This window comes from Cebus imitator, unplaced genomic scaffold (assembly GCF_001604975.1).
Source record: "Cebus imitator isolate Cc_AM_T3 unplaced genomic scaffold, Cebus_imitator-1.0 Scaffold168, whole genome shotgun sequence".
Classification (NCBI taxonomy): Eukaryota; Metazoa; Chordata; class Mammalia; order Primates; family Cebidae; genus Cebus; species Cebus imitator.
In genome coordinates this window covers 1,118,434-1,145,914 of record NW_016107483.1, presented here as the reverse complement: position 1 = coordinate 1,145,914, position 27,481 = coordinate 1,118,434, and the positions used below count along the sequence as shown (strand labels likewise).

Here is a 27,481-nt window from a genome sequence, read left to right as displayed (position 1 = left end):
AATAGAGGCAACAGAGATGATGCAGAAGTTGAAGAAAGCTTTAAAAAACTATAATTAATAGTCACAGAAGGATGGCAGTATATATTGTAATCGTAGACCTAAAATGGGATTCTATATTAAGAACAAATGTTCTGAAAAGAATAAAGATGTCTTAGAAATTCAAAGTAGGATAAAATTAGTGTAAGAGAGTATATTATCGAAGCAATAATACAATATAACATAATATATATTACATTCATTATTTTGAAGGTCTCTCTTCCCAGGCCTCTTTTCTCTTTCTGCAATCTGAACTTATATTTCTGCAGGTCTAATACAGCAGTCATCCTGGGATATCTCTTTGCTTTGCTCCTTTTGAGATGGTTAATATTTGCATTATAAATATAATATCAAATAGTATAAAATCACATTAAATATTTAAAAACAATATTGAGAAAACCACTACACTTCTTAATATAACTCTAGACACCAAAACACCAAATAGTGCACTGTGAGTTATATTTATGGAGCAATACCTTCAAAATTCTTAAAGAAAATTATTTTCAGCCTACTTAGCCAAACTTTTAATTAATCATGAGGGAATAATGAAGTTATTTTCAGTCACACAAGATATTAAGAAATAGCCCTTTAACACAGTTTTCCTCAGGAAGCTTTTGGAGGATGTGCTTATGCCAAGCAATGGATTAAGCAAGACATAGGATCTGGGATACAAAAAAGGAAGGATCTAGCCAGAAAAGCAATAAGGCACATCCCAGGATAATCACTGTATTGGACCTAGAGAAAAATAAGTTCAGATTTAAGCAGAAAAAAAAGAAGGCTGAGACAGGAGGCCTCAGGAAAAAAATATAAAGAAATTTATAGTTTATTTGACATATGTTAGCATTTGGAAAGATTCCTTATAGGTATTTGCCATATCTGTTGATGCATTTGGAAAAAAATAGAATGCAAAGCAAAGAAAAAAAGATAAAATAATTAGCTTTAAGAAAAATTGTATGAGAAGGGAAATAATCGCAGTGTACCACTTGGTTTGATGGTGAACATCATTTACATGAAAATTGAAATACTGTCTATTGATTTTAACTACATCAAAATCCTATAGTGAGGAAAATGTGGGATGTAATAGAGAAGAACAAAATCTTCATTTTAAGCATCATATGTGAAACTGACAATATAAAAATGGTAGTATAAGCATATTATTTAAAACTATGAAAGTAAGTCCAGGTGCAGTGGCCCATGCCTGTAATCCCAGCACTTTTGGAGACAGAGGCAGGAGGACAGCTTGAGGCCAGGAGTTTGACACAAGCCTGGGCAACAAACCGAGACCCCCCGATCCTCTCTACCTATATCTACATGAAATTTTAAAAGTTAGCTGAGTATGGTGGTGTCTGACTGTAGCCCCAGCTACTTAGGAGGCTGAGACGGGAGGATCTCTTGAGCCCAGGAGTTCAAGGCTATAGTGAGGTATGATTGTGCCACTATATTCCAGCTTGGGTGACAGAGCAAGAACCCATCTCTAAAAAAAAAAAGAAATAAAAACTAAAAGTAAGTATCAGAAGAAATAGAAAAAAGAGTTTAAAATAGGTGAATGATGACACAGGGATTACTGATTATAAGTCATTAGGCATCATCTGATTTTTAAACTATGTGCATGTATGGCTTTAGCAAAAATATAATATCTAAAAAGAATACAGAAGCAAATAAAATGATACCAAAATATGCTTAATATCATTTTCAAACATATCTGTAAATGTTAGTTCTTTCCTAAATGTAGCATTGATATGGTTTGGCTCTGTGTCCCCACCCAAATCTCATGTCAAATTACATTCCCCACATGTCAAGGGAGGGACCTGTAATCCCCATGTGTCAAGGAAGGGAGATACTTGGATCATGGGAGTGGTTTCCCCCATGGTGTTCTCATGACAGTGAGTGAGTTCTCACGAGATCTGATGGTTTTATAAGTGTTTGACAGTTCCTCCTTCACATGCTCTCTCTTGTCTGCTGCTGCGTAAGACGTGCCTGCTTCCTCTTCTGCCATGATTGTACGTTTCTTGAGGCCTCCCCAGCCATGCAGAACTGTGAGTTGATTAAACCTCTGTTCTTTATAAATTATCCTGTTTCAGGCAGGTCTTTATAGCAGTGTGAAAACAGACTAAGACAGGCTAATGCTAATACATTGATACTTTATATAGCCTTAAGGAAACACATAAATTGATCATATATATAGCATTAACTTCATGATTAATAGCAGTTAAAGGCAAAAATCAGTGTAACAGACACATTAATATTCAGCTAATGAGTTTAAGGTTAATTGACTAACAACAGTGGCAAGAAAATTTTATGTAAAATCTATTTCTATAGAAATGTAGAATCCAGAAACATGACCATGTATGTCTTGATGAAGCTGCTAGATGCAGCATTCTGGCAGTATCTGAAGACTGAATCACAAAATCTGCTTCATTTTGTGGATGCACCTAAATATTTGGGCCAAAGGTGCAGCATTTAGAATCTACAGGGAGAGGAGGAAGCATTAGGAGAGAAAGAACAAAATAACAAAGGAAAGAAAAAGAACTTCATTAGTATGAAGAAACAAGCCACCTTGACTGTGTTGTGTTACTACTATTACTACAGTGAGTAGTAAGTGAACTAGTATCATTAAGCAAGGAGATGCTAGGCGATTCTTCAGCAGGAAAACAACACTCAAAAGGCTGTGAATTCTGAATTAGCAACCTTCCTGGAGAGGAAGATGACAAATGATTACCAGGCACGAAATTCCATTCCGTATCTGATAGTGGTTTTCTGAAAAAGGAAATTAAGGTGGCATATGGAAATTGGTGTAAGTTATAAAGAATTACCTGATGATACGTATGCCATTGATCTTATTCCCATTAACTAACAGATTTTGAGACATGTCTACAGGGTTTTAGCAGTGATTAAATTTATGTTTGTTATTAGCATTACTAAAGCACAGTGGAGTAATTTATACAACTACTGCAAACAATTAGAAGGCATAAATTATTTTTAGAGTACAAATGCAGGGATACTAAAGTCAAACCCCCTACCCAGTTACCTGCTTAGTAATGAATGACTTGGAAAAAATGACTTTCTAAATGTCAACTAAATTATATAAAAGAATAAAAAAATTTATAAATATTTTCTCAATTAAAATTCTTAAATGAAAATTAAAGAATTAAAATGATTTAATATTTTCATTAATATGGTAGATGAATTATGTCATATTGCTATTCTTTACAGTTTGGATATAACTATTGTGTGAACAGGTTTCAATAAAAGTCTACCTTATAGTTCATGTGTGACGAAAATAATATATAATTGGTTTAAATGACCATCATATGAGAGTGTATAAAAAAGCAGATATTCTTCCCCTGCCCCATTCAATGTCACCACTTGTCTGTGATTTTAATATTCTGTGTGTGTCTGCTCATCTGTTACAAATATATTGCACTTATATAGCATTGTTCCATTTATTTCAAAAGTGACAAAATACACCATAATTTTTTAAACCAGCAATTACTATAGACATCTCTTCTGATCTACACTTTTCAGTCACTTAAGCAGCTTATAATATAGATGTGTTATAATGTTTTGACCATTGCCCTACTGAGGGATATTCAGAATATTTGCAGTTGTATACTATTATATTAATCTCCTTTTACATGTATCTTTATATATTGCTATTTTATTTCTGTAGGATATATTCATAAAAGTAGAATTTGTTAGATGATTAAAAATATATAAAATCATCATATTATCATCATTACTATTGAATAGGTACTGCCTAAGCATGGTAAAAAGAAAAAATTCTAAAAGGAAAATGGAATACAAAAACAAAGTCTATTACATACTGATTCCTGTTATGTTAGAAAAGTTTGAAGAGTATATCATCTAATATACATATTAACCCGGAAGACTGAATTATGATAATCATTAATGAGTGAATAGATATACCAGAGACTACCTTGGTATAAATATTCAACAAAGTTGTCTTACTGTATTTCAGTCAAATGTCTGTGGCAGGTTCTTACTTCATAGGCATTTAAATTGGTCAGCACCAACACTTTAATAGATTCTGAAAATTGATATTTTATAGATTATATAGACTACCAGATTTTCAAAGGATAGGCAGACTTTTAAAAAAATCTGCAAATTTTGTAATTGTATGGCTCTTCCCATACAAAATAAGACTAAGAATCCAGATGAACCATTGATAACTATTTACTGAAAACTAGTCTCAAGATAAATGCTTAAAGGAGTTGCCTAGAAAAGACAAAGACCTCCCTAACCACTCCCAACCCCCAGGGTCACTATATGATAACAATGAATAATAACTAGAATGTATGCTCACTGAGGGCTGGGATTTTTATTTTTCCTATTGTATCCCGCAGTGGCTATAGTAGTGTCAGAGATAGAGACTCAGTAAATACTAATTGAGTGCATATTACTCAAATTTAGCAAAGAACTTGAGGACATGGGCTTTTAAGTTATCTGATTCCAACATTTAAGCAAGGAAGAGCTAAATAGCATTAACTCTAAATGGTAAACATAAAAACAGCTGAAAGCAAGTAACATAATGCAAGGGTAACTGTTAGAAGTAATGTTATACGTATCATGTAAATCATACATGACATCCAAGTCTTGTTCTACTTCCTAGTTTTAGTGTTTTAGCTTTCACAGTGCTAGGGGGTTAGCTAGTCTGTTACCAGAAGTATCTTTGCATCATGACATATCACAGGTACATAATTCAACTCAATTCACACATAAAACAAGAAAAAAAAAAAGAGCGAGAAACTGTTAGGAGACTCAGAGGCACATTCAATGGTGAGACACCTTAGGAAAAGTGAAGAGAGAACTCTCATGGTTTGGCAATATTAAACTGGAAGCGGAAGTATTGATTAATTTCTTAAGGTCCTTTCTACCATTTTGATTTCAGAAAAAATAAAAATTGCCTGATAAATTAACTTTTTGCCAAACAGAAGTGATTAGTAGCAGGATTATTTTCCTTCAAAATTACGTAAAATTGAAAGATTTTTTATTTGTATGCATTTTTTGTCACCAGTGGCAATGAAAATATAGCAGTGAAATTTGTAAATTAGGGCCATTATTTCCGAAAGTAAAAAAAAACTAAAAGTTTCCAATTAATAGCAATGATTGGGTATCTGTAGATATGATGTGAATCTGATTTGATAGACTATATTTTACATTGAGTATAATGACTAATAAATGTTCCAATTAAAAGCAATGATTGGGTATCTGTAGCTATGATGTGAATCTGATTTGATAGATTATATTTTACATCGAGTATAATGACTAATACTACAAAAGGGAGCTATAACTAGTAGAAAAATAACTCTAAGGTTCTGCTGTTTTGGAATCATGAAATTATTTGACTCACAAAAAAAATGTGCTTTCAAAATCTTTTGAAACAATTTTTCTGAAATTTATTTCTAAAAGTCAGAAACATAACTTTAAAAGTGACACGTTTATACTAAAGATACATGCGTGAGCAAAAAAAATCAGCACGGAATACAAAAATGAAATAGTAAAATTTTAATTAATACAGTATTCTGAATACAAGTAGAATGCCACTAGATACGAATTGTATTTCCTAAATCTATGAGAGTATGAGTTGAGATAAACCAAAGTTTAGGATAGCCACTTCACTATTCACATTTTAATCAGTGCTGCCAGAAGCTAAAGCACTTTCTTTTAGGCTAAGATTTTCAATAAAATCATAGACCCATCTTTCTTGTCACGAATCAGATGAACATGTTTGAAGGTGATTTGTCCTCATTTAATGGCAGTTGGTGTAAGTCAAACCACAGAGAGCCCTTACAGAGACTAAGCACCAAATGAACTGTTTGTGGCTTTTGTTTTGGGCCATCTTAAGTTTTATTTTGTGTTTTCCATTAACATTCATGTGCAAATTCTTACAGGCAAAAGTTTTAACATGGAAGTTTCAGCTTGGTGATCTTGCCAACTGTACTTACAATAGTTTTAAAGCAACTGATACTTTCAGAACAATCTCAAGTTTAATTGGTTACCATTATAAGATACAGAACTTTTTCTTTAATGTTTTCTGGTCCCTGAAAATTCAATAGGGCCAAATGCACTAACTGGAAATAGCATTTTTTAAAGTCTTAATCGAAGATGATAATGGATAAAACAACTATATAGGCTCTCATACACAATCTTTCTAAATTTTCACCCTGTAAGAAATGATTACAATGTCCTTCAGGCTTGTTATATATCCCCACAGAATCAAAAAGAAAGCCAACAAAGAATTTAACATTTCAACAAGATAGGAACTATTTACTGTAAGCATATCGTGAAATTCTGGAAGACATACTATCAATACTTTGAGAAAACACTATTAACATGTGTTGAAGAAGGCAGTTTATAAATGAAACATTACAAATCTTATGTTTATGCATACAACTTACAAAATAGAAAAAAGTTGCTATTTTTCCAATAGTATAGCATCACACTAACACTATATAGTTAAGATCGAAAACTTCTGTACACATGTTCACTACACCTCCAAAGCAGCATATGCCTCTTAGACATCCTCATTTGTTACTTAACATATGCCAATCATTGTTTCAGGGATTTATACCAGTTTGAGCAGGCTAAAGCAATCACTCTGCCTTAACTTTAGACAAAGTTAACTAGTTTCAGGGAACAAAAGTTTCATAATCAATATAGAAACATTAATACCAAATTCCCACAACAGGATGGAAAACATTTCTAAGGAGAGGATATAATCCTAACAGAATGGACTATTTTCCTAGATACAGTGAATGTGGGAATTAGGAGTCTGAAAAAATACATTAAGATATACAAACTTTAAGTGATTATCAAATCAGTAGTAACTACTAGAAACTTAAATATGAATTATTGATGTTTTTCTAATGCAACATCATCCAGTTTACTGCTTAGGACTACTTTCAAAGCTGATCTGTCATTACATTTTGCCATTAGTGCAAATTAATACCCAAACAATAGGGAGCAGTTTGAATCACATGGAATTTAAAAAAACAGAATGATTGTATATCTAACTTTTTATATTCTGAAAATAGTGCTATAAAACTCAATTATTCCTAGCTTCTAAAATCTTCTACCATAATTAAACATGGTTGCCCGCAAATTCTTTTCCAGAGGAAGTAAACGCAAAACACATTACGATTATGTTTTGCTGCTGGTCTCCTCATACATGTGCTTCATCAGTGATAGCACTACTCTAGGCATGCATTTATCATACTACTTTAATGTAACTGAACATGAGCAAAACAAATAGTTCACATTTGGTAAGTAAGTGATTTGTTTTGGTGGCAGGCTTAATTTTAAATGAAAACAAATCTCTAAAATCAAATGGCCAGTTTGACAACCTGAATTAGAACTTAAATCTGTAAAAAAATTTTAACACATGGAAAGCAGTTTCTGAAAAATACACAATCTATTTTTCACTTTGGCTTTTTCTTTTATACACGAAGATTATTGGTGAAAATCAAAAGATAACTGCAAGTCACATAGGGTATCATTTATCACTGCTTTGTATTAGAAATATATATTTTTAACTTGAATTTCAAAGAATTTAATATTTTTTTAAATTAAAGCTCTAGTCCAAGTTTCCAGGTGTTAATTTTTTAAAAAATATAATTTGGGTCTCTAATAGACAGAACTTAGCCAGGCGAAGCTACTTGGATAATCTTACAGGATAGTGAGGTTCAGACAGAGATCACTTCCTGAACACAGTTGACCTTTAAGAGACCGATTTCCTCACTCAAATAGTTATGCAGGATACTGCCAGGTCTCCACTACAAAAAAACCTGCCAGAATTTCTAGACAATTGTTTACCATCCATGTTAAAAACCTTGTACCACCACAGGCAAAGCAGATAAAATAAGTTAATTTGTTTCTAGTCTAGACTACCTAAATAAATTCCTAAAATCATATGGAAAAATGAATAGAAAGTAAATTTATCTGATCTGTCAGCCAAAAAAACCATTACTAATTCTCCATAAAAAGAGAAAACTCAACTGTAAATGTCTACCTGTTTAAATAAAAATGCCAATCTTGGAAGTCTTTTAACACCAAGACATAGAAAAGTTTGCAAATTCAAGATGATGCTTAAAATGAAAGCTATGGTTCAAAATTTGTATTCATCATAAGAGACTAAAATCTTGTCACTGCAAAATTCCCCTTGGCTTTTGGCATCGACATTGAAAGATTTTAGTCTTTTGGTCACTTGAAGCTGCTACAAAATACAACAATAAGCCTTTAAAATGGGGGCAGGGGAAACACAGAATTGAAGGATAGTTAACTACATCATATACAAGTAAAACATAGTTTGAAATAAACACAGTCATTTCTGCTAGGGATCTGAAGATATAAGAAGTTTCCCACTATCCTTTCCTTTTTGAAGAGGATCCTCTAAAGAAATAATTCCTTTAAGTTACTATTAAGTGGTGGTGCCTGACAGCAGCTTCAATAGGCTAGTCTTCAATCCAAGTAATTAAGTAATCTCACAAGGAATAATCATACATGGCAACAGGGTAAAAAAGCAGGGCAGTTCTTCCATGCACAAACATTTCAGGAGAAAAACCATCAATTTTAAAGATAACCATCAGGTTTCAGGTATCCTAGCACACTCTAAACCTAGGTTTTGCTTTATACCATTGGTGACTAAGCATTAAGTTTTGCAGTGAGGTTTTTTTTTTTTTTTTTCCCTGCCTGCAACTATATACACATTGCAAAACTATTCTGCATCACATGATTTTAAATGAAATAAATATAAAAATGAACCACACAATCAACACATAACTTTAATACTCCACATTTATCTTGATCACAACGGTGGTAACCTTCTAGTCAACAATCTTGTGAGTTGAGGAGTTGATTCTCATTCTCATATCCATCAGGCAGATATGCTCTCCGTAGCTGGTCAGACTTAGGTATGGAGCCTCCATTCTTCACATGGCGAGATAGGAAAGCACGGACTGCTGGGTGATCAGCCTTCTCAAGTGGGATGTTGGCTTCCAGGCACATTTTCACAAAGTCCTGGATAACACTGACTTTCTCTGTTTGCGCAGTACTGTTGCACTGAAGAGATGCAGTTAGGGGCCTCTGCTTCTTTCTCACATTCTGCTCTTCAAATTCTGCCTTCCTCTTGGTATGAGTCTTTGACTTGAGGTGGTCACTAATGGCAGACTTGCGAACATGATTCAGAACCACATTGCAAGAAGTGCAGAAGAGTTTTCCTCCATCTTCATGCAGCTCACCTCCAAACTCAGTGACTCGATCCAGGGGAGTCACATACAAAGCAGTCTTAGAACGGTTTCGAGCAGGTGGTGCTGTTACTACAAATCGCTCCATTCTGACTCTAAATAAATATGGTTCTTTCAAGACAAAAGAAACAAAGATAAGTGTTATAACAACAGTTCATTCTCAAAGTAATTAACAATAAAAGGCAGTATATAAACACTTTAAGATTAAAGACTTCAACAAACTTAGTTCAAACTAGTAGTGTGTCTACTAATCCTAACTTACCCGAAATATATAAGGAAAGGCAAAACTAGAACAAGCTACTACCGGTAACACTCAGGTCCATTCCTAGATTTTTATGAAATTCAAATAAATTAGAACTATAAAGAAAGAACTCAAACTAACCCAGATGTCACTGTTATTCAGGGAAACGTAATCACAGGTCAACATTTAGGGTATAAATTATATACTCTCATCCAATTTAGGTATGTATTCTAGTTTAAAAGAGCTTCTTTCCTGTCACAATTCTGGGACGACTGATTTTAGGAACATAACTGTGGACAAAGTGTTTTCAAACAGGTGGGCCTACAAACTGCCATAATTCTATATGAAGATGAATATAATTTCAAAAATTGTTTTGAGCAAAAGCTACCAAAAAAAAAAAAAAACCCAGACTAAATGCAATTAACAGCAACGACATTAAATTGTAAAGCCAAAATAGAGTTCAAAGTAAGTTATTTTGTAATGCATGTATACCTGTTTTCCAAAAGGTGTTAAGATATGCAAAGTCTTATTTCTCTAATGCTTGTTTCCTTTTTCAATTAAAATTAATAATTACATTTGTTAATATTTATTTCACTGATTAGTAAGAACAAAATCAAGAACAGTGTCTAGTATACAGCAAAACCTCAAATAAAAAAGTTGATGGAAAAAGTAAATGAGTATCTTCACTATTTGTTCAAATATTTACACTTATTTAATGTAGAAGCAGCTTAATAATTTCTCACTTGTAATCCCAGCACTTTGGGAGGCCGAGGGGGGCGGATCACAAGGTCAAGAAATCGAGACCATCCTGGCCAACATGGTAAAACCCCGTCTCTACTAAAAATACAAAAAAAATTAGCTGGGTGTGGTGGCGCATGCCTCTGGTCCCAGCTACTCGGGAGGCTGAGGCAGGAGAATTGCCTGAACCCGGGAGGCGGAGTTTGCGGTGAGCCGAGGTCGCGCCACTGCACTCCAGCCTGGTGCCTGGTGACAGAGTAAGACTCTGTCTCCAAAAAAAAAAAAAAAAAAAAAAAAAAAAAAAAAAAAAAAAAAAAAAAAAAAGTCTCAACTTATCCTAATAATATACTTTCATGACCATAGCACTAAGTAACGAAATCACAGCCTTATGGGCATCGAAATCTTTAGGTAAAGAACATACTTTGGTAGGTGAAAATCACCACTAAGTCTTAATTGTTTCCTGGGGCATATCATACCTTTAGGCTCTTACAATAACTAACACTTAAGAAGTTAAAGTGAATTTGATAGAATTCAAGATGGAATTCTGTCTGCATAAATGTGTTAGAGAAAGAATTCTAAGTGTGCTCTGAAGAATTATGCTTTATAAGTATAATCAGAAACGATGGAGTATTCCATGAATACATACTAAAGAATAGCTGGGTAACATGAACTCTTTCAAAAGAACTTTAAATTGCCAGTGTATCAGACATCATGGATCCAAAAAATTAAACGTTTCACAGAAATTCCGAAAAGCACAATAAAGTCTAGGTTTTAACAGATTTCATTTCCTTTTTTTAAGTGCACAACTCTCATTTGACAAATGTTGTGTTTGGCTACAGGTTTGCAACGGCAGAGAAGACAGTTATGATTCCTACCTAGTACTTACCATTACACGTTTATACTTTAAGTAAATGGTATGTGTTTTACACTCCCACGACAATCAGTACCAATTACTACGATTAACGGTTCTAACCTAGTTGTGATCAATATTAAATATTTGTGCCCTGTAATGCCCAAATCTTACTATGTAAAAAGTCTTCTATCTTTAAATACTTGGATTTCAAAAACAGTAACTAAGCATGTAATTCTTTGTAGCATAAAATGCTCAATTATTTCTACTAATGTGAAAGGCCTATATTTTACAATGATTTTGTAATTTCAAAAAGTTTGTGTTACTGCAGAGGCAAATTTCCACCCAGTAGAGGTTGCTTGGGTTTACATACCAGAAGAACAAAAGTGTTTACTAGAAGACAAAGATATTTTCAAGAAATGAAGAAATTAAAAAGTGCAGGAATTAGTCAACAAAAGAGAAAAAGCAAATCATTTACTAGGTCAAAATAAAACTCATCAAAAGTTTTCAAGTTTAAATGTTTACCGGATTAGTTTCCAGTTTTTTTCGTCTTGATACTTAGCAAGGAAGGGTCTCCAGAGCAAAACCAGAGACGCATCAAATCCTGGCACTTTTCGTTCAACCCCGAAGATGCCTTCAAATCAGTTTTTCAACAAGTGGTGGTGGGGAAATAGTTTCTGGGCTTGCACCCGATTTTCCCTGCGGTGCCAGGAAGTCATGCCTTTACTGTAAAACACGAAAAACAAATGGAAGGAAAAAAAATGGGGGACAGAAGGGAAGGAGGGTGACTGAAAAGACGAACAAGAACGTTAACAACTGCCACCACGCAGGTGTTTCCAAAATCGCTTTATAGCTAATTCCACACCACAAACTCGATTCCAGCGTTTACCCTAACACTTCCCTTCCCCAGGTCCTCCTCCGTGGTCCGCCCGCTGGGCACCTCCTCAGGCTCCCAGGCCCCGAGGTTCCGGCGGGGGCGGGGGACAGCCGGGGCGCGGGACGTCCCCGGCGTCTGGGCTTCCTCCTCCGGCGCCGAGCCCAGCACGCCGGCGCCCCACCGTCCCGACCACGCTAGCCGGGCAGGGCCGAGTCCCAGGTGCCAGCTGTGGGCCCGGGAACTCGACAGCCGAGTTGGCGGCAGTCTCAAGGGAGGCGGCAGCAGGCGCCTGGCGGAGGCGGCCGCTGTCAGGCTTCCCGTCTCCTCCCTCCTCCTCCCTCTTCCTCCCGCCGACAACTGTGCCCCGGCCCCGCCCCCGGTTCCAGCTTCAGGACGGAAGGCCCCGGGCCCAGAGCCCGCACCAACGGCCGGGCCCACCTTCGGCCTCCCTAGCTCCTTGGTACCGTAGGATCGAGGCCGCCGTTAGGGGAAGTGGACAAGGCTCGGCCGGAAAGGAAAAGAGGAGGAAGAAAGAAGAGCAAAGAACAAGGCAGGAAGAAGATCCGTCGCTGCCGCCGTCGCCGCCGCCGTCGCCGCCGTTGCCCGATCGAGCCCCGCGGCGGCCGCCGTGTCCCCCGCCGCGCCCCGTCCGCCTGCACCGCCTATGGCAGAGCCCGTAGGCGGTCCCCAGCAACCGCCGAGCAGCATTGACCAACAGATGGCCGGTCTATCAAACAGACGGCCGATTTGACCAATAGTAGTGGAAGGGCGGGCATGAGCATGATTGGCAGCTATCGTTTTCCAATAAAAACTGGGGGCGTGGGTGGGCGGAGCCGGAAGTAGAGCCTAGCCGAGAGGCCCCTGTCCGGCTAGGGAGGAGGGAAGGGGGAGGGAACTAGAGAGGAGGAGGAGGAGGTTAGCATAGGGAGCTACAGCGGCGGCGGCGCAGGGCTGGTACGCGCTGGGCGGCGAGAGCCTCATGGCGGAGGAAGAGAGCGACCAAGAGGCCGAACGCCTCGGAGAAGAGCTCGTGGCCATTGTGGAGTCCCCGCTGGGCCCTGTGGGGCTTAGAGCTGCGGGCGACGGCAGAGGCGGCGCTGGCAGCGGCAGCTGCGGCGCCGGCGTCGGGATCAGCAGTCGGGATTACTGCCGACGCTTCTGTCAGGTGAGGCGCCCGTTGGTCGCCCCGACTTGTCACCCGGGTCCTGGGCCTCTCTGCCTTTCCTGGCCTTCTCATCCATGAATCTGGTGTCTGTCCAGTGCCCGATCTTCTACCCCAACAAGGCGGGTGAGGGTGAAGCTCCCTCCTCCACCTAGCCGGCAGGGGGTGGGGGGCGGGGAGCAAGGCGAGGGTGACTCGCGGGCTTAGGGTTGGTCAGAAAGTGAGAGTTTGTCGGGGATGCCGGAGCTGGGAAGACGGAAGGTCGGCTGTCCGGAAAGCTCTGTCCTGACAAGCCTTCCCTACCCCAAACAGACCTTCCTGCCTGAGAGTCCCGCCTTTCTTATGCTTCCTACCTTGGTCCTTCGCACCTCATTTGGCACCTCTGGTAACATTTTCTGTCTTCCCTTCTCTGCCGCTGCCCCCATGTTCTCCCTTTTTTTCCGGGATGGGAGACATGCCATCTTTCCTGTCACTGCCACCGTTCCCCCTCTTCTAGGGTCTCCTGTCATCCCTTCACAAAAGCCCGCTGGGCCGGTTCTCCCTTTGGCGTAGACGCTGACCCACGGTGATTTAGTTACTTTTTTTCGGACAGAGGGTGCGTTAAGGCAGTGTGATTGTCATTTTTTTTTTTTTTTAAACCTCCTTCCGTTGACACACGCACTCTTTTCTAATTAACTGCTTATAATGAGTAATTTTCCTTAAACTTGCTCCAGTTAACATAACCACCACCCCCATCCTTCAATTTATAGCGTATTTTATTCAGCCTGTAAAACAGTGGCTGAACGGTGACATTAAATTATTTACTCAGTCGACTCTCACAGGGGTTTGATGTTGTTCAAAGTGTTAGTAATCAAATATAGCAATATACCCCTACTTGTTTAGGGGTAAAGTTTGTGTATTCTGCATTCTTACCTAGTTGCATTTATGCTTTAAACGTTTTGTTCCCTTTCACAACAGTCTTGTTTTGTAAGCTATTTAGGAAAAACAACAAAAACAATTAACTGCTCATTTTCCATCCCACCCCTTTTTAAATGTGTCTATTATTTTGGGTGTACAGGGTTCAAATTCTGGCCCCACCATCTCCTAGCTGAATTTATTACCTTGGACAGGTTACGCTGTGTCTCTGTTTCCCCTTCTGTCAAAAACGAGTAATAGTTAAATTATGTGAAGGGTTTGGATCAGGTAGCTATTAATTTCATTCTGATAACAAGTAGGAAATAAAGTTAATGAGAAGTGGACATCATGTTTGCTGACATTTCTTTCAATGCTTGTAAGGAATTTCTTTCAGTGCTTGTAAAGGAATGCTTGTAAGAATTCCCTTACAAGCATTGAAAGAAAAAGGATGGAGCTGACATTTTTTGAACACAAGTTGAACTTACATTCAGGTAAGTTTTTAATGTTTTAATTTAAATTGCCTTTTGATTTCATGTTTTTCCTGTGTCACAAAGAAGGAAGGGTGTGTCAGTTTCTTTGGCATTGCTTAGTTGATGACTTTCTTGAAAATATATTTTTATTTTGATAATTGGCATTCACTGAATTTAGAGGTTCAGTGTCTTGTTTTCAGAGCACTTGTTTTCTAACTATACCTTTTACATGTAGAAACCACGCTATTGGTAGATTTTTGTATCTGTTGGAATTTTAAACTTTGGAAAATTAGGATACAATTTATGTTTTTAATATATTCAGGGGCTGAAAAATCTCTTTAATTTTTTGTTTTGCTTTTTATACCATTAACAAGCAACTAAAATTTTAGAACAAATGACAAATTTAGCCTGCAAAACAATGTCTGAATAGTGACACTAATATTTTAAGAACAAGTGAAGTTGACTATTTTATGACTTCTCTACCTCCTGTATATCCAAGGAAATAAAACTAAACAGGAAGAACTTAATGAACTTATATTTTCTATTGCTAAATTATATTTAGACTGACATACTTTCATGTTACCAACTTTTACCTGAAACATAGTTTATTACTGGAAACTTTACATATTTTAGAATACTTTAGATTACTGATAGATCTGCTCTTAGGTGAGCTTTGTGAAGTCCTTTCTTATATTAAAACTTTTAGATGGAATAAAATATTCCTTTATTAAGTTGAATTTTATCTACTGAGAAATAAAATTCTACCATAGTAATTGCTTTATTTGCCAGTACGGGAAGCAGGGGGTTATTTAATTCCTAGTTGAAGATTTCTTTTTACAATTTTAGTTTTCTGACACTTACTGAGGCTAATATTAAGTGTAATAATTTGCATTTATTAGTAAATGACTTAATCGTGAGTAATGAAATGGATATGTGCACTTGGGGTATGTGACAGTTAACTACATACATGAATTATGCAGACAGCTTAGTGGCGTTTCAAAGAAAGGCTCCAGTTTATCTTCCTCTTTTTAGAGGGAAATATGAATCAAAATTTCTTGGCAGTTAGTTGTGTGGGCAAAGTGAGGGAGGAAGGAACACTTCTTTTCCAGAGAGGATTTTGTGTCTTATATTATAAGGAAAAGTAAAACAGGAGATACAGTGTAATGTTGGACTGGCCCTGTCACATCCTCCCTTGGCTCTTGTTAGCTGACTCAATGAATGCTTAAATAAAATTGGCCCTTAACTGATACTTAATTTGCTTTGAGGAGGAAAGGTAGAGGAAAGTAACTTTTATGGAAGGCCTACCAGCTCTTAAGCTTCAGACAGCAAGTTACATAGTTGAAATTGAGGCCTGAACAAGTTAATGTGTCTTAGTTTCCACTTTGTAGACATGCTGGGATTTGAACTTAGTCTTCAGTTTCTGCTGAAAAGCAGATTGAAATTATAAGTAAATCCTCAATTATAGAACGGTTGTTTTTTTTTGCAAGTGATGTGAAAGGAAAAAGAAGTTACTGGAAATAACTTGGTATCATGGATGAAAAGTTTATAAAGTACTCTTTCATTATGACACAGTAGTAAAAAATATTTCAAGAAGCAGACTGTTATTGTCTGATTTGTTAAGTGCTGTAAACAGTTCTCTAATTCCTGAAAGTTTTAATGATTCAATTTATTTTGTCACCAAATACATTGATTTTTTTCTGTCATAAATTGATTGTAAACTAAGGAAGTTAAGACACTTTCTTCGTAATTCAGTCCAAGAATGAACATACTAATAATAAAGGATTTCTGTAACCACTTTGATAAATTGATTAAACTATAATGTAAAATTATTATATACTATAATAGGGTTAATATTCATGCTGTGAGGATGTCATGAATGTAAAAAGAGAGAATGAACATAAAGTACTTAGTATTGTACCTAGCACATAGATAGAACTTAAATAGGGAGATGCTATTAATATTTCTCTCTTGTAAAATCCTCTGAGGATTTAAGAGGGACATTAGAGATAATCTGTAAGTAGCTTATAATTTGTGTTTTGCACTAAACTTTAGTGAAACTCTAGAAATTCTTAAATTCTTTTATTTAACTAGAAGAGTTGAATGTTCCTGGTGAAACACAATGATTTATAAAACAACTATGGCAGGGGTTCTCGGAGATTTTGTTTCCCATAGGGGATATTTGGCAATTTCAGGAGATAGTTTTGATTGTCATGTCTCTTTAATTTTTATTAATGTACATAGTTTGAAGAAGTCATATAAGGCCTAAATACCAGGAATTGCATTTTGCTGCTAATGGAGACCTAAGTGGCTTAAACAAGGTGGTCATTTATTTCCCCTATAAAAAAATCTTGAATAGCCAGTGTAGCGATGGTGTGGTGGTAATGCGATCATTTGCTCTTTCTTATCAGTCATCCTTGTCTTACCATCCCGAGTTTGTGTCAGGATCCAAGGTGGTTGCTTGAGTCCCAGCCATCACATCTAACTTCCCAGTGGCAGGAGCTGGGTGTCACTGTGGTGTAAACCAATCCAAGTTATTCTAAATTCTACTCAATGACTCACTTTCATCTTGTGAGTTTATCCCCATCTGAAAAGAATGTTAGGGGCTGGGCCTGGTGGCTCACACTCGTAATCCCAGTACTTTGGGAAGCCGAGGTAGGCAGGATCACTAGGTCAGCAGGAGTTTGAGACCAGTCTGACCAACATGGTGAAACCCCATCTCTATTAAAAAATACAAAAATTAGCCAGGCATGATGGCATGCTTGCCTGTGACCCCAGGTACTCGGAGGCAGAGGCAGGAGAATTACTTGAACCTGGGCGGCGGAGTTTGCAGCAGTGAGCCAAGATTACTCCACTGCACTGCACTCCAGCCTGGACGACAGAGCAAGACTCCATCTCAAAAAAAAAAAAAAGAAAAGAAGGTTAGGAAATTTTCCAGATTTTTGTTTCTTGATCAACACGTGCCTTCCTATGATTTTGTCAGTAAGGAAGAAAACATACATGGATATTGAAGAAAACAATTTTTTTATTTTTTTTATTATTTTATTTTTTTTTTTGTGACAGTTTATAACCAAAAATAGCAGTCATGCCCTGTTCCCTTCCTTTCCTGTGTCTTATTCTCCAGAAGCTATCACTGGCAACTCTTTGAGTTTTCATATTTACCTCCATATTTTTAAGTATTTTTTTTTCCCTAGTTGCTTTAGATGGAATCAGTTGACCTGCTACAGGAAGGAGATAGGGACTACCTTACCGTCTCACTATTGATCTCATTATTGAGCATGTTCACTGTGTACTCTTTGATTATACCCCATTTTTTGTTTATCCCCTTTCTTCCCCCTACCCTCTTTGTGTCCAAATATTCAGTCTCTTGAGAGAATTAGGAGTGAGTTTTCATTGTTTTGTTAGGGGAGGGATCTGGGAGAGATTTTGAACTGATCTTTTTGTTTCTGACTCTTGTTTTCACCTCTTCTTTTGAAGGTATGTGGTGTCTCAAATTCCTGAGATTTTCTGGGGTTCTGGGGTTGATTCAAGTACACATCATCTTGTTCCCAAACTCCCTCTACTGATGGCTTGGCTTCAGTTTCTTAGGTTTGTTAAGTCAGTTACCACCCATCCATCTATTTTCCAACTACCCATATGTAGATATCTCTCCTTTTTCATTCCTTTGTCCTGTGGGTTTAGCTCTTTTAAAACAAATATTTTTACTGTTATTTTAGTGGAGTTTTCAAGTAGGATCAGATGTAAATGTGTGTTCAATCTGTCACATTTAACTAGAAGTCTCAAATTAGTTTTCTAGTTCAGTAAATAATAGTATGAAAGATGAAAAGGAAAGTATTGAAAATAATTTGCAGTCATGTATTTACTTTTGAAAAAGAGTATCCTATTTTCTGATCTATTCTGTAGTGAATATGCAGAGCTAGAAATAAGTTAATTGCATTGAGTTATATGTTCTTTTTGGCAAAATTATTTTTATTTCTCAATTGAAAATGAAAATTTTAGCTTTTTAAAAAGTTGTTTTCAAATTTTGGCATATTTGGGTTATTTCAAGTCTTCATAAAAGATGAATTCCTTGGAAAGACATTAACTTATTTATTATAATTAGGAAAAAACAAAACAAATGAATCTTAGATTTTGATGGCTATATTAGGGGAGCTAAATCTTTTCTTTTTTTTGTTGTTGTCACTCTTTAATGCCTTTATAGATTACTTTCAGAGCTGAATTGAACTAATTGTTCATAATGACATTATTTGTAATAAATCATTGAAAACCACCTAAATGACTATTGTTAGGGGAGTTGGTACATGTAATGTAATCCTATGCCCCTTCTCCCAAACCATGATGTATTTAAGGAATATTTATTCATATGAGAAGCTGTTTATAGTATAACTACTGAAAAGATACAGGACACGAGTGATTTCACTTTTGTAAATTAAAAATACTGAAATATACCAAATTGTTGTTAACTTTGTAGCGGTATTTTATGGCTGAATTTTATTTTATTTTTTACATTTGTTAATTTTTTTAGATTTTTAAAAATTAAAGCTATAATCAAAGAAAAAGTATATATAATTTTTTTTTCTCTTCCTACCTCACAGATTGTTTATTATTATTACTTTTTTGAGTTAGGATCTGGCTGTGTTGCTCAGGCTGGGAGTGCCCTGTCTGCCATCTAAGCTCACTGTAACCTCCTCTTCCCGCGCTCAAGCCATTCTTAGCCCCCACCAGGCCCCGCCCCCAGTAGCTGGGACTAAGGCATGCACCACCAAGCCTGGCTAAATTTTTGTAGCTTTTTAGTAGAGACAAGGTTTTACGATGTTTACCAGGCTGGTCTTAACTCCTGAGGTCAAGGATTCACCCACCTCGGCCTCCCAAGGTGCTAAGATTACAGCTGTGAGCTAGTGCTCCTGGCGCTAGATTGTTTATTCTGTAGATGTTTATTTTGTATAAATAGATGCAAGGTTATTTTGAGTATGATGAGATTTTAATGCTTTATTTCCCCAAAATATGTGAGATCCTTTTTTTTAAAAAAGAATTTGTTAACTTATTAATATTATTTTAGTTCGTTCATTACATTAATTATGATTATACCAATGAATGACCAGTGAGGTTCTAAACTTCAGTGGCTTTTTTTATACACAGTCTTTCATTAGATACATGACTATTATTGCTTTCCAAATAATCACTCATTACATTGCTTCAAAAAAATCTATCCTGGCCAGGGCATAGTGGCTCACACCTGTAATCCCAGCACTTTGGGTGTACAAGGCAGGCAAATCACTTGAGCTCGGGAGTTCAAGACCAGTCTGGGCAACATGGTGAAACCCCATGTCAAAAAAAAAAAAAAACAAAGAAATTGCTGGGCATGGTGGCACACACCTGTAGTCCCAACTACTTGGGAGGCTGAGGTGAGAGGATGGCTTAAGCCTGGGGAAGTGGAGTTTGCAGTGAGCGGAGATCTCCAGCCTGGGTGACAGAGTGAGACTCTGTGAAAAAAAAAAATCTCAATTTTAATTGTGTAGATAAAATGGTAAGAGGAAATATATTTAAATGGAATTCATTGCTTTTAAGTTTTTGAATTACATCATCTTTGCATGGTTCTGCCAAACACAAGTAAGGCACCATTGGTACTGTTATTATTGGCACTGAATTTTCTGGCTTTCCTGCCAAAATGTACTAAACTATACCTTAAAAATTACAAACAAAAACAAAAACAAGAACTCGACGAAACTTGTAGTAAAATATGTGTCTGGTAAGATATGTGAAGAAAAAAATAAGATCAATTAAATCTGGTCACTTGAATGACACTGTAATTGTATGTTAATATGTAATGTTAAGGATATTAGGAGATTTTTGGGACATTATGGCAAACTAAATTTGAGAGGAGGTTGAACTGTATAATTTATGAAATCCTAAAGTCCAGTATATTAACACTCTATACTGTCAACTTTTCAAAGCAGTGGTGAATACAAAAATAACTGAAAGACCCCATCTAACAGTAGAAAAGTCATTAATGTGACTGTTGAAGCTTGTCAATTATATAAGGTGCTGGGGATATAGTGGTAAGCAAACTGACATTGCCCAGTTTTGTATACAATTATAACTTTGATAAGTGCTATGAAGAAGAAGTATGCAGTACTATAAATGGGAGCTAATAGGAGGCTTGTCTATATTTGGATACCTGGGCAAGTTCTGCTCTGCTGAGATCCTTTGGTTTAGTTTGAATATGCTGAATTTAAGGTGCTTTTGCCACATCCAAGGAGAGATCTTAAAGATAGCTGGACTCACAGAAGCCAGAGCTCAAAAGGGAAGTCTGATTATCATAGCTGTGTGGATGGTATTCAAAGTCATGTGTGTGAATGAGCTCACATAGGGAGAGAAAATAGGAAAAGGAGAGGACCTTAAAACTAAAGCTTGAGGAGCCTCAAAATTAAATGTCTCAGTAGGAAAGGATGAGTCTTCAAATAAAGTTTTAGGATTAAAGAGGTTGCAGAAACTCAGAACTGTGGGAAGGCAAGGGAAGAGAAGGAACAGAAGGCAAGGGAAGAGAATGTTTTAGGATGGGGTGAATGGTAACTGGCATTGCAAACGGTTGAGATCCACTAGTGATTAACATGGAGTCTTGGGTGACTCTAAGTTGGTAGCTGATTGGAGAGGTATATTAAATTGACCCGCAGAACCATTTGAAGATCACTATGAATGCAAAATGACCACTAGTATGTACCTTTGTTTAGTACTTATTTGTCTAGGGGTGAAGGCATGGAAAATGAGTTACATTCATTCTGGATTGAGTGTAGACTATGATAAATCTGTTAATTAACTTTGAGAAAGAAAGGAACAGCTTCATTTTCGGGCTTCATTTGTGACAAAACAGTACAGAGAAGTGAAAGGAGAAGACAAGGAAGAGAAGTGATTATATCAGTACGTATTAATAGGTACACAGAATTGCCCTGTGTACTTTGAAAATAAGTGTGCATATATAATGTCCTAATAAAACATGTACAGTTTGTTAGTATGTATTTCTACTACTAGAGTTTATTGACATTAAACAGTATGTTTTGGTTAAAGTTGAAATATTGTAAATATTCTTGCCAGTGATTTGATGTGTGTATATTTTTAATATCTGAAAGGTATTACTGGAATGCTTTCCATATGCATATGCTATAGATATGTATATAACTCATTTTGAATGCTTTCCATGAATCAGGGACTGTCTTAGGTAATTTAATCCACTACCCTACAAGCTATGTGCTATTATTCTTTTTTTTTTTTTTTTGAGTCGGAGTTTCACTCTTGTTGCCCAGACTGGAGTGCAATGGTGCGATCTCTGCTCACTGCAACCTCTGCCTCCCCGGTTCAAGCGATTCACCTCCCTGAGCCTCCCGAGTAGCTGGGATTGCAGGCATGTGCCACACCATGCCCAGTTAATTTTCTATTTTTAGTAGAGATGGGGTTTCTCCATTTGATCAGGCTGGTCTCAAACTCTCAAACTCAGGTGATCCTCCAGTCTTGGCCTCCCAAAGTGCTAGGATTACGGGCATGAGCTACCTCATTATGCTCATTTTCATAGGTCGGGAAACTAAGATCAGAAGAGATTAAATGGCCTGACTAAGTAGTGTACCTAGTATGTGATAATGAGACTGTAACCTAGCCAGTTTGACAGTCAAAAGCCAGCCAGTGCACTTAGCCTCTACGGTATACATATACATTGTATTGTATCTAGGAATATGCATTTGTATCTATTGTACCATCTGTGCATATGTATTTGATATATACTATAGCTTACTAAAGCAGTTTTGATTGAGTGGAAGCAGTGGAATGAACACTGTTAAAAAGACTCAAGGCAGCAGAAACTAAAAATGTTCATAAATGTGAAACAGAAAATATATCAAATTCAACCTATCAGAAGTTCCCCATTGGAAGTGATTCTCAGGCCAGGCACTGTGGCTTACACCTGTAATCCCAGCACTTTGGGAGGCCTAGGCAGGTGGATTACTTGAGTCCAGTAGTTTAAGACCAGCCTGACCAACTTGGTGAAACCCTGTCTCTACTAAAAATACAAAAATTAGTTGGGCATGGTGGCGCACGCCTGTATTCCCAGCTACTCAGAAGGCTGCGGCAGGAGAATCGCTTGAACTGAGGAGGCAGAAGTTGCAGTGAGCCTAGATTGCGCCACTGCACTCCAGCCTGGATGACAAAGCAAGACTCTGTCTCAGGGGAAAAAAAAAAAAAAAAAAAAGGTGATTCTCAACTCTTGGTCCACCCCCCAACCCACCTGAATGGAATATACTTAGATGAGATAGTAACAATGGCTCAGTTACAACTTTTCCTCATAGCAGTTACGACTGTACACAAAACAGGGCAGTGTTTGGTGACCACTATATCCCCAGTGCCTTATATAATTGACAAGCTTCAACATTCATGTCAGTAACTTTTCTGCTACTTAGATGGAGAGTCTTTTAGTTATTTTTGTATTCATCACTGCTTTGGAAATTTGACAGAATAGAGTCAATGTACTGGACTTTAGGATCTCTTATATTACACAAATTATAGCAGTTCTCAGAATATAAATTTACAGTGACTACAAACCAGTAGAAGTTATTTTATGTTTATTATCTTGTGTTTTAAAGGCAGGAGGATATGGGATGTGTTTTAAATGTTTTTCCTAAATTATTAAAGTTTGTCAATCTCTCCATATTTAGATTTAACCCTTAATATCTGGAAATCCTACCAGTCCCAATACAGTGGATGTGCTTTTTTGGCCTTTATCTGTCCTACTATAATTTGACAAATCTCCCTAATTATAGAATTTATTTTTAAAGTCTAAAATTTACATATAGTCCATGCTCATGAGAGTGTGAAGATCTGTTTTTCAGCTGATGGGAGTACAGATTATCACAACTTTTCTGGACTACAATTTATCAAGATATATTAGAAACCTTAAAATAGACTTAGTCATTTTTCTTACAGCATTTATTTCTGGCGAATTATAAATTTGGACACAATACTATTCTTCGTAGCATTAATTATAATTAATGTAATGAATGAATTAAAATGGGAAAGCAACCAGAAAATCTAAAATAGGTGAATATCATTTCACCTTCCATAATTAAAATTTTATGCAGCCATAAAAAATGATCTTTTCAGTATCTGTGTAATGATCTAGGTAAAGTTTTATTTGCAGTTTCTTGGTGAGCAGGTCCAAATTTCTTTAAAAAAAAAATCAGATTCTTTTAAGAATTTCAAAACTTGTCAAACAAACACAACCCAACAATAATCCAGACACACCCCAAACAAGTTATGAACCTTTGTTATATGCCACTATGGCACAGGTAATACTACCTGTTTTTTTGCTAATAAGCCGTATTGTTGTTTGCCCATTTAATTTTATATTTTCTGTGACTGCTTTCATGATACAATGTCAGGGCTGAATAATTGGATTACAGAAAGTATGGCCCATAAGCTTCTTTCTGGCTCTTTAAGAAAAAGTATGTCAGTTCCTGTCCTAGATTCTTATTTATCCTTTGCAACAACCCTGTGAGATAAGTACTGTTTTTATCGTCATTTTATGAATGATGCAGCTGAGACTCAGAGAGATTAAGCAACTACCCTAAGACACACAGCTAGAAAAGGGATCAAGATGTTTTCTAACATCTAACAGTGGTTAGATGTGGACAGTGCGATGATGGATAATTTTTTTTTCTCTTATATTATCCAGATTTACTGTAGTGAGTGTACATAATATAATCAAAACATAATAAGAGGAGAGAAAGATATAAAACATAGGTAGAAAAGAGTTGTGAGAATGTTAAAACTCATTCATCTTTTCTCAATGTATTACTTTGATATCCTGCATATCATCCTCTCATCCTGTGTTTATAAACTTAGAGTAGATATGTAATTTTTGCTTTTCTTCCTGGATCTAAAACTTTATTATGCAGTTTCTCAATTCTTGATTTTATTTAAAAAGTAAGAAATTATTTCGTTATCTCGTTTCTTAAAAAAACTTTTGTATCGGGCTGGGCATGGTATCTGGCTGGGCATGGTGGCTCATGTCTGTAATCCCAGCACTTTGGGAGGCTGAGGCTGGTGGATCACCTTACGTCAGGAGTTCAAGACCAGCCTGGCCAACATGATGAAACCCTGTCTCTAATAAAAACACAAAAATTAGCCAGGTGTAGTGGTGGGCACCTGTAATCTCAGCTACTTGGGAGGCTGAGGCAGGAGAATTGCTTGAACCCAGGAGGTGGAGGTTGCAGTGAGCTGAGATCACGCCATTGCACTCCAGCCTAGGCGCCGAGAGCGAGACTCCATCTCAAAGAAAAAAAAAAAATTCTGTATCAAGTGAAGCCATTTTGTACTTAACTTTTGAGACTTTTTGTCTTCTCTCATATTTTGAAGTTAACTTCAACAACTATTAAATGCTCATAACTAATAAGTGCTTATAAAGTGCTGTATTTGTCTTGTCAGACAGTATATAAATTTCTTTTTCTCAATATCAATCAATTGAATATCCTTAAATAGCTTAGGCATAAATCCACATACATAAAATACAATAATTGATTATTGTAAAAGGTAGTTCTTTAAGAAAAAAATAGGTACTATGTGAAAAGCTTCATTTTTGTGATTATAGGGGATTTAAAGGGAAAACCGTACAATCCTTGCCCTCAAGAAACTGAATTATCTAGTAAGGGGGAAAAGGCATATCTGACTATTATTTCTCTCTATTATGACCCTGATCCAAACTGTAATTATCTTTCTCCTGGATTATCTTATTTCCCTGTTTGCACCTTTCCTCACTTTCAGTTTACTCTTTACATGGCAATCAATGTGATTCTTTTAAAGACATGAGTAAGGTCTCTTCCAAACCTTCCATGCTTTTCTATCTCAGAGTCAAAGCTGAAATCCTTATAGTGGACCACAGGACTCCATAATCCTGTCCTGTCTAGCTCTGTGACTTTTTCTTTTATTACTTTCCCCCTCTGCTACTTACTTTCACCAATACTAGTGTTTTTGCCACTCCTTGTATGCATCTGCTTCTTGGCTTTTGTTTTGTCTGCCAGAAACACATTTCATTTGGATATCTATATGGTTTGCTGTGGGATCCTGCTCAGGTAGCATCTTATTAGAGAGATACAGGCCTTTCCTGAATACCCCATGTAAAGTAGCATCCTTTAGTATCCCTTTTTCCCCTTACCTGTGTTTTGTTAGTATTGTAGTTAAAGGTGCTTAACACCATCTAATATATATTCATTTACCTCTTATCCCTCCATAAAAAAAATGAAAGTATCAGTGAACTTGGTACATAGTAGGCACTCTAAGGTTTGAATAAATGAATGAATAAATATAAATGAACTCTAAAATAGGGAAAATGTCACTATTTTAATTACTGTGCAAGTTCACATGAAGAGACCATTTCTGATAGAGATAATTTGGAAAATTTTAATGGATGAAATGGCATTTGACTTGACTTAACAAATTGTTGGTATTAAAATGTAGGCATGAAAAAAGGAAATAGTAGGGGGTAAGAGAACATTTTAAGTGATGGAGATAATTTGTGAAAAGATGGATGGCATGGCATATTTATGAATGGCAGTAGTTAATTGATTAGAACTATGATTCCTACTGTGTGGATCTCCAGACCAGCAGTATGAGCATCATCTGAAAACTATTAGCAGTACAAATTATTGGCTCCACCCAGACCGACAGAATCTGGAACTGTGGGACTAGGGTACAGCAAACTGATTGTCACATTTTCCCAATGATTCTGATACATCCTAAAGTTTGAGAGCCACTGGACTAGAACATAGACTCAAAAAAGTATTGGTAGATAATAAGACTGAAAAAATGGATTGAGGCTTGGCTTAGGCGTTTGAATTCTGTGGGTTAATATAGCATTTAAGGGCAAAGTCATGCCATTATTAGTCTTAAAATACTGTTTTAAGATAGACCACAGGAGGTAAAGAATGAAAGTCTTCATTTAAAAAGTAAGCTATAGAAGTGTCCCAGAAAAGGAATTGAGGGCCTGGCTGAATAATGGCAATGAAAATGTAGTGGCTGGAACAGTTTCAAGGACTATTATGTATAATAAAATACTTAGCATTTTGCTAAAAGTGGAGGCAAGGCACCAAATAATTCTATGAAGTGATATTGGGTTTCTAATCTAAATATCTGAGAGTATAGTGATGGTATTAGCAATAAATGGTGAAAGGAACAATTAAGTGATCTAAATGAACAGCATAGTTTTGGTTCTATGGGGTTTAAAGAGTTAGTGCATTCTTCTTAAAAAAGGAAGAATAAAAATTGTTAATCAGTAGCTACAGTATACATTTTTATTAATCTTGAGTATATTTATCCCCAGTGCATTCTTTTAAAAAAAGGAAGAATAAAAATTGTTAATCAGTAGCCACAATATACATTTTTATTAATCTTGAATATATTTATCCCATTTAAGAACAGAGCAATGGATTTTCTGGTAACTTATGGTAAAGTTTACCAAAATGTAAAACTCATAATTTATTTTCTCCTTTCAGTAATATCTCTGTACGTGGAGTATAAGGCTTTTAAGAGAGGCAGCTTCTGTGTTTGAGAAAGCTAATTAACCTATAATAGATTTTTAGTTGAAAATTTCCTTTCCATTTTTAATTTGGGGAAATAAGTAGCTTTAGTACAGGGGACCAAATGTCCACAAAAATAAGAATCTACTAGATTTGGTCATTTGTTTCCCATTTTTGAGTCCACAAAGAAAAATTAAAGTCCAGAGTCTAAAGATGTTAAGATCCCAAGTTCTTCCGTTTCTAGAATATTACCTAATCAGAGCCAGTGGGTTTCTCATGTGCCTCTGTGATTTCGAGATGGGTATTTTTGCCGTCTTCCTCTGATTGGGAGTGGCTTCTTTTACCTTCTAAAGAAGAATTCTTTACCTTCTAGTCTCTTTTGTGTCTTGCTTTTTTTTT

General features: G+C 36.5%; 2 protein-coding genes across 5 annotated transcripts in view; one reads left to right on the top strand and one right to left on the bottom strand.

Annotated features, from left to right (window-relative positions):
* Positions 1-5,430: 5,430 nt before the first annotated feature.
* CGGBP1 (CGG triplet repeat binding protein 1) lies at positions 5,431-12,709 on the bottom strand. Of its 2 annotated transcripts, none has more exons than XM_017544226.2 (3): positions 12,470-12,709; positions 11,654-11,854; positions 5,431-9,410 (listed from the first exon to the last, which is right to left on the bottom strand). In XM_017544226.2, exon 3 carries the CDS (start codon positions 9,385-9,387, stop codon positions 8,884-8,886), a length of 504 nt encoding a protein of 167 aa, XP_017399715.1. In that variant the 5' UTR covers positions 9,388-9,410; positions 11,654-11,854; positions 12,470-12,709; the 3' UTR covers positions 5,431-8,883. The 2 variants fall into 2 exon arrangements, with proteins under 2 accessions (XP_017399715.1, XP_017399714.1); XM_017544225.2 differs by having other exon boundaries at positions 5,435-9,410; positions 12,444-12,647.
* A 93-nt stretch (positions 12,710-12,802) lies between these two features.
* The window catches only part of ZNF654 (zinc finger protein 654), an 87,718-nt gene continuing 73,039 nt past the window's right edge, over positions 12,803-27,481 (top strand). For 2 of the 3 annotated variants that reach the window (XM_037744174.1, XM_017544221.2), the window contains exon 1: positions 12,803-13,170. In XM_037744174.1, coding sequence (XP_037600102.1) covers positions 12,985-13,170 — 186 coding nt within the window. In that variant the 5' untranslated portion in view covers positions 12,803-12,984. The remainder of the gene's footprint in view (positions 13,171-27,481) is intronic. The other variant, XM_037744175.1, reaches the window with a different exon arrangement.

What these genes read in the sequence shown, in the direction of transcription:
- CGGBP1 (XM_017544226.2), bottom strand. Translation starts at nt 9,387, where the DNA reads ATGGAGCGATTTGTAGTAACAGCACCACCTGCTCGAAACCGTTCTAAG.